Source organism: Pristis pectinata, chromosome 2 (assembly GCF_009764475.1).
Source record: "Pristis pectinata isolate sPriPec2 chromosome 2, sPriPec2.1.pri, whole genome shotgun sequence".
NCBI lineage: Eukaryota > Metazoa > Chordata > Chondrichthyes > Rhinopristiformes > Pristidae > Pristis > Pristis pectinata.
The window spans coordinates 64,777,544-64,785,312 of NC_067406.1; the positions used below are offsets into that span (position 1 = coordinate 64,777,544).

General features: G+C 39.1%; 1 protein-coding gene across 2 annotated transcripts in view; it reads left to right on the forward strand.

Annotated features, from left to right (window-relative positions):
* gabra4 (gamma-aminobutyric acid type A receptor subunit alpha4) overlaps positions 1-5,365 on the forward strand; it is a 31,012-nt gene extending 25,647 nt beyond the window's left edge. For both annotated transcript variants that reach the window (XM_052039918.1, XM_052039910.1), the window contains exons 9-10: positions 1,203-1,462; positions 4,823-5,365. In XM_052039918.1, the coding sequence (XP_051895878.1) occupies positions 1,203-1,462; positions 4,823-5,365 (803 nt within the window). The remainder of the gene's footprint in view (positions 1-1,202; positions 1,463-4,822) is intronic.
* Positions 5,366-7,769: the final 2,404 nt, after the last annotated feature.

Here is a 7,769-nt window from a genome sequence, read left to right on the forward strand (position 1 = left end):
GAATTGAACCAGGGTCACTGGCACTGTCATGTAATCACAGCGCCAGTGACCCTAGGTAATATTGGGTGCAATAGGTATGCACCCAATGGCAGTGGTGGGATTAGAGTAATTCATGTAAAAGTTAATAATTTTGTTTCCATGGTCTTTGCTTCACCTTGGGAAGATGATTAGCTTCAGTTGGGATGGTGGAACTGCTGTTCATGTTCCCTTACAGGCTTTGCTAGGATGATTTGGCTCCAACCCTTATCACAGCCTTGGCCCAAACATAGACCTAGAGCTGAAATCCAGAGGTGAGGTGAGAGGAACTGCTGTTGATATCAAGGAAGCAATCGACTGAGTGTGGCATCAGAGTGTGGCTCCAACGATCTATATCATTTTAGCTGGTGTAATTACGTAAAATGAAAAAAATTCACCAAACCTTCATGTAAACCAGATTATTGCCCAGTTGATAACATTTTGAGTACTTAAGTAAAATATTCTTCAACTGGACATGTTCTATGCCCAAAGTGAGTTATCATGCAGATGAAAAGCACACAGGGGCTCCCTGGGTTACGAAAGACCTGAGTTACAGAAATCTAACTTTATGCAAATTCCCCCATAACTTTTAGAGCATTTTTCAAGACAGGAAAGTAAGTTACAGAAATACAAACTTCTTCAGGAGTTATGGAATAGAGGTAGCAACTAGTTAATTCAAAAGACAACTGGTGTTAAAAAAAACTGTTTACATGTATCCTCCCCGCAGTAATCAAAGAAATACATTGTCTTTAAGAATGCTTCTGCTGGTTCACAGCAGGAGGTCACTTAAGAGATTTGTTTTGGAAACTGACAAGGCGATCTCTTCTATTGAAAGTTGTAAAATACTTTATCAAACAATGTAACATCCATCGATGACTTTAAGGCTATTGAAACTAGCCATGGGATGTGGAACATTCTGATTCTGTAGCTTTGTAACTACACGGGGGAAGAAAATAAATAAATGTCAACCCTCATTGAAATTGTTCATTTCTGATTTATGGAAAAATCGGTTTATGGACAGTTCTCAGGAGTGGAACCTTTATATAACCCAGGGACTGCCTTTAGTTGATTCAAAAGTATAGATTATATGTTCATAATTCAAAAATGTACCTGAATAATTTTACTGTGTCTGAGTATATTTGTTGATATTTCTCTTCCAAGAAAATAATCTCTTTTCTCAATTAAAGGTATAACAACAGTTCTAACCATGACAACGCTGAGCATCAGTGCCCGACACTCTTTGCCAAAGGTTTCCTATGCCACAGCCATGGACTGGTTCATTGCAGTTTGCTTTGCATTTGTGTTCTCTGCTCTGATTGAATTTGCTGCCGTTAACTACTTCACTAATGTACAAGCTGAAAGAGCCAAAAAAAGGGCAGCCAAGCCTCCTGCTAAATCTCCACCTTCTCCAATAAAGACAGTGTCGGTCTCAGAGAATGTACTTCAGGTAATCATTAGCTATTATAACAATGCAGAATGGTGAAGACTGTTTTCTTTTCTCATAACAATAATAATAACAACAATAATTTCCAAACCAAGTCAAGCTTATATGATGAAAGTTGTTGCTGTTTAATCTTGCCAGAAATCCTCCCAGGGAGTAGCTGATAAGTACAGTCCAGGAAGGGGCTAGATTTTCTCTACATACTCCCTCAATTTAGTACATTTTTGAAGTTCATTGAATAGAAGACAAAAGCATTTAGAGCATAATAATATTTCAAATAAACAAACTGCTGGAAGAACTCAGCGAGTTTAGCAGCATCTGTGGAGGCAAGAGGATGGCCCAGATTTCAGGTTGAGAACCTGCCAGTTCTGATGCTGCTGAGTTCCTCCAGCAATTGCCTTTTGCTCCAATTTCCAGCATCTGCAGTCTGTTGTGTCTCCAAAATAAGTTTACACACACACACACACACACACACACACACACACACACACACACACACACACACACACACACACAGTGGTTGAGTTATAATTTTTTGAATAGCTGATCAAAATATAACAGCCTGTCACTGCAACAGTGATGAGGCCCAAACCACTTTGAGACACAGTTTTCATTAAGTAGAATCTGATGCAGATGCATTTTACTGATTCCAGGCAGACATTGAGCATCCCAGAAGCAACTGAGATGGCAGTAGAATCATTCCAGCAGAAGGTTCTGATCATTAGTGAGGAAGAGCTCAGGGCTGATATTTTGGGGTCCTGATGGAAAGAATTCCCTTGTGCTAATTCTGTCAGTGACAAAGAAAGTCCTGTGTTCATGGAAAGACCAGAATTTGCATGCTAAAAAGGCCTGAGACAGGTCAAGGCTCCCGCCACTGGGTAGAGGATCACACAAAATTAGTAGCAGGCAGCTGTTGGCAATATTGGGGCAATAATTTTATTTTGAGGTCATTAGAGTCATAGAGTTGTTCAGCACAGAACAGACCTTCCGGCCCACTGCATCTATGCTGACCATCATGTCTATCCATACTAATCCCCCTTGCCTGTATTAATTTTATATCCCTCTATGCCTTGCTCATTCAAGTAGCTGTCCAGATGCTTCTGAAATGTTGTTGTTGTTCCTGCCTCCACCACCTCCTCTGGCAGCTCATTCCAGATACCAACTACTCTTTGTGTGAAAAATTTACCCCTCAGATATTCTTTAAACCTCCTCGCTCTCATCTTAAACCTATGTCCTCTAGCTTTAAACACCCCTACCATGGGAAACAAGACACTGGCTATCTACCCCATCTATGCTTCTCATACTCTTATATACCTCTCAGAATTTTATATGCCTCTATCATGTCACCTCTCAGCTTCCTTTGCTCCAGGGTAAACAGACCCAGCCTATCTAGTCTCTCCTTTTCACTCAAGCCCTCCAATCCAGGCAACATCCTCGTGATTTTTTTTCTGCTAAGCATATTAAGTCCAATTTTGATAAATTACAATCAATCACACAATCATCACACGTGTGCAGGGTTATTCATCTCAGCTGGAAGTGTAAAAGAGGATGCTGTAACATTTACCCAGTTATGCACCATTGTTTTGAATGGAATGTAAATTTAGTTGAATTCTGCAATTTCAGGCTATTCCAATCTCTTACACTACGATTGACAAAGTCGAAAATTATACTCCACATGGACACACCATATCAGGTTTAGAACAATTACTATCAACCTTGGTTGATAAAAGCTTTTGATATTTCCTTTCTAGATTTTGTCAAATAATTTTGAATACCAAGGATCAGAAAATACCATTAGCTGAAGCAACAATTCCAAAAGTGTAGTTGACTGATTAGAAATACTGCACTCTCAGAAAATATGAGAAGAACTTTGACAGTCAGCCTTATGGAGATCAGTTGTCTTTACTAGACATCTTTCTGGTCTTCTGAATATCTTTAAAATAAAATAGTTTCCTCCTGTCCTCTCTAGGTCTCAGGAATCCATTTTTAGAGCTATGTGATTATATCTCCTCCACGGTACCTCAGTGAAAAAATTAGTAAGATAAGATAAGATATCTTTATTAGTCACATGTACATCGAAACACGCAATGAAATGTATCTTTTGCATAGAGTGTTCTGGGGCAGACCGCAAGTGTCGCCACACTTCTGGTACCAACATAGCATGCCCACAACTTCCTAACCCGTACATCTTTGGATTGTGGGAGGAAACTGGAGCACCCAGAGGAAACCCATGCACACACATGGAGAACATACAAACTCCTTACAGACAGCGGCTGGAATTGAACCCGGGTTGCTGGTGCTGTAATAGTGTTACATTAACCGCTACACTACCATGCTGTGTAGCACTACTTACGAACTGTGGTGGTACTAATGTTGAATAGATCAATTCATGAAGAGAGAAATTCATGCTTGGATGTAAGCACTAAACAATTGTGAGAACCTTGGCCTCTGCACATCCCTAAACATTAGGTTCCACTGGTGAGAAACATGAGAACATGGTGAGAAAAATGTTCCCAATATTTTTACTGAAGTTGATCCTTCCCAAACAAAGACTACTTTCTTACACTTTTCAAGCATGAATCATTTTTGTAATCTCTTGATAATAATCAGATGCAGAGACTTTGGCCAATTTATACACTCCTACTGGATGAGATGAGTTAGATCAGTAACCACTGTGGGTTCAACTTTGGAGAGTGTAACCTCCAGATACCTACTAAATACATTTGCACATAGTTTGCATATTTTTTATTTTTAAAGTAAGTTCCTTTCTCTAAATGGAATCAATCCTAGAAAGTTTCAGGTTCAGCATTACATAATCATTTCACTTGCAGACATTCAACATTATTAACTTGGATCTGGACATCAGGTATTCAAAATCAGTGTGGGATGAGCTACTCTCAACTTTTCCTGTGGATTAATCTCTTCTGCTTGGTTCCTGGATGAAATAGCCAGTGCTAGGTTGGAGTTCTATGTTGTGAAATGCCACTGATCTGTTGCAATAATTGCTGGGGAGGGGCGGGGGTAAGTGAGAGATGCTCGAAGGAACAGCACCATAAAATAGTTAATATTCTCACATCTGTGGGACTTCAGTTATTTTCTTCAATTCATGGGAAAAAAATAATCAGGTATTGGAGCATTTGATTCTCCTGAGATTCTGGCTGAGAAACCAGATCCTTCAGAATTTTTATGATTGAATTGTTTGGCTATCCTGAACGAACAACCAACAATGGAAGAAATTAAGCCTATAAATATTATTTCTGCTTTGTTCACAAAATCAATTGCAAATGATTATTTTTTTGCCATAATTCTAATATGACTTCTTACTTTTTGCTACTGAATTGTTGTTCTTTCTGTCTTCATTCATAGCATCCTGATTCAAATGGCAATTTAAGGAAGAGAATGAACTTCTTGGCACAATCAGATATTCTGGGCAGTAAAAGAGATTACCTAGGGAATGATAACAAGAATGTGAAACCGAAACCAACTATAATTGGACAGGTACCCCCCTCAACTATGGCACCTTCTTCTTCTGTGCCAAGTCCCAGTACATTTAGACCCACCCATACATCCCCTACTATACCTTCAATGAGAAGCACTCCACCACCCCCTCCTTGCACCCCCACCATTGCATCAATGAGACCAACACCTGTTCACCGCCAATGTGGAGCAACACTTGAACAGAGCCTGCCTGCATCAAGACTATTTGGACCAGCCCCAAAACATTCTTCACCCACCACTACTGTGGCTGCCCCAGCCCCTCCCCCAGCTTCACCCACAGGTGGTGGAACGAGCAAAATCGACAAGTATGCTCGTATACTTTTTCCTGTAACATTTGGTGCATTTAACATGGTCTACTGGGTGGTCTACCTCTCAAAAGACACCATGGAGAAAGCAGAAAGTGATTTGTAATGTTACTGCAACAGAAAAATTTTATTAACTGTTAGAAAAGTTCATAATCCATAAAATAATGCAGGGGTTTCATTTAAGGTTTATTATTCTGATGTGTGAGTAGCAAGATTCTCAGCACTGCATGATTTTAAATGAACAGTGCTCTCTCTCTCTCTTTCTCTCTCTTTCTCTCTCACATGTGCGCACACACACACACACACACACACACACACACACACACACACACACACACACACACACACACACACACACACACACACGTCATAACTTGCTTAACTGCTGAAGACAAGTTTGTGTTGCTGCTATTATCCTCCTCACTGGTGTAATGCTTTGCCTAAGAATAAAGAACTAGAAGGCTGAGTTCTTGAAGATGATCAGCAATAACAGGAACGGAAGAAACATGACGAGTAAAAGCAGAGAAATATCTGTATTCAAGAAAGAAAATCAGAAATTCTGGAAATACACTGCTAGGTCACCGATATCTGAAGTAGAAATGACAAATTAATATTACCAGCTGAGACCAGACCCCTTAATCAGAAATGAGTTCCTGACTTCTACTTTCATGCCTGGACTCGAGTGATCTATAAAAGTGAGTTAATAATTTCTGCAGCTTCTGCTCAACTCATTATATTTCCTGTGTCTGTGAAACACACTTCTAATGTCTGTTGGCCTCTTTTCTAGATTGTCCACAATATAAAGACGAGAAATAATTTACCTTTTTGGTATTTTTGTAAAAATCACCATTTTCAAATTATATTTTGTTTTAAGATTTATTTGAAGAAAATTTTTAAAAATGGGTGTGTTTCTAATAGTCAGAAAAGTGCCTATGAAGTCTCAATTGAAATGTAATAGGGTCGAAGTAAGCTGTGGCCAGTGATGGTGAACCAATGTTCACTTCTAGCACCAGGTAAAAGACACAAGCTTCAAGCAAGTAACAATTAACCAATGTAGAAACAGTTAAAAAAAGAGAACAAGACAAGAAAATTATTGCATACCTATCCAATTTGAACTCCTAATACTTCCATGCAATGATTTTGGGCTGCCCTAAAATGCCATGTGAATGATATATCACTATGCCTTGTTCAACATATATTTTTGCACAGCTGAATCCACATTTCTCTTTCTGGATTGAGAATGTTAATGAAATGCAAAAAGGATGGAAAGAAGATGGCAATCAAAAAAAAGCAGATGCGGAAAATTTGAAATAAAAATCAGAAAATGCTGGACAGAATTAGCAGATCAGGCAGCATCTGTGCAAAGAGAAATAGTCAATGATACGGGTCAGCATCCCTTCTTCAGAACTGGAAAAGAGAGATTCAAGTTAGTTTTCAGTAGGAGAAAAGGTGTGGGAGGGATGTCTGCGATAGGATGAGTTGAAATAGCTTAATGGATGTACCATGGATTTTTTTTAAAAAGCTGACTATGAAAATGATGAGTTTTCAAAGATAATTCTGATCCTATTTTGTGGAAACAAGAGGAGAAACCAAAATTTCCAGTTTTTCTGGAGATTTTTTCATGTGGTTTGTGTTCTCTGGTTCTGCAATTAAGTTTACTTCCCTGAGGTTATATTTTCCTGCATTAATTAAATTTAACGAAATATAGCCATGAACATAAAAGGTGTTTGTGCCTTACATTCATGCCAATATTTCCTTGAAAGCTATGAAAATCAGAAAGAAATGAAGCTCAATTGTTTTCCTTGTACCTTTCAGTGCTTTGATCTAAGTTATTTTGTCTCTGATGATGGTTCTCTGCATTGAAAACAGGCTCACTCTTCTTTGTAATTTCTCAGATCATACTTGTTTCCCTTCTACACAATGCAAAAATACCTTTTTGAGTATAGGGTACTGAAACTTCATCCCTTTCTAAATGTAGATTTACCAAAGAAGAACAGGCTTAATTTACCCATTTTGAAATATAGTACAGTGACATATAGAACATAGAACAGTACTGCACTGGACAGGCTATTCAACCCACGTTGTTGTGCCAATCTTGATGCCAATTTATACTAAATGTCCTCCATATCCATATCTCTCCATTCCCTTCATATTAATGCGTCTGTCTAAAAGCGTCTTAAACACAACTAAACTGCCTGCTTCCACTACTACCCCTGGTAACCCTTTCCAGGAACCTATCACTCTCTGTGTAAAAACCTTGCCCCTCATGTCGCCTTTATACTTTCCCCCTCTAACCTTAAAAGCATGTCCTCTGGTGTTTGACATTTCTACCCTGGGGGAAAGATTCTGTCTACCCTATCTATGCCTCTCATAATTTTAAAAACCTCTATCAGGTCTCCCCTTGGCCTCTAATGCTCGAGGGAGAACAGCCCAAGTTTGTCCAATCTTTCCTTATACCTCATACCCTCTAATCCAGACAGCATCCTCTTCTGCACCCTCTCCACAGTCTC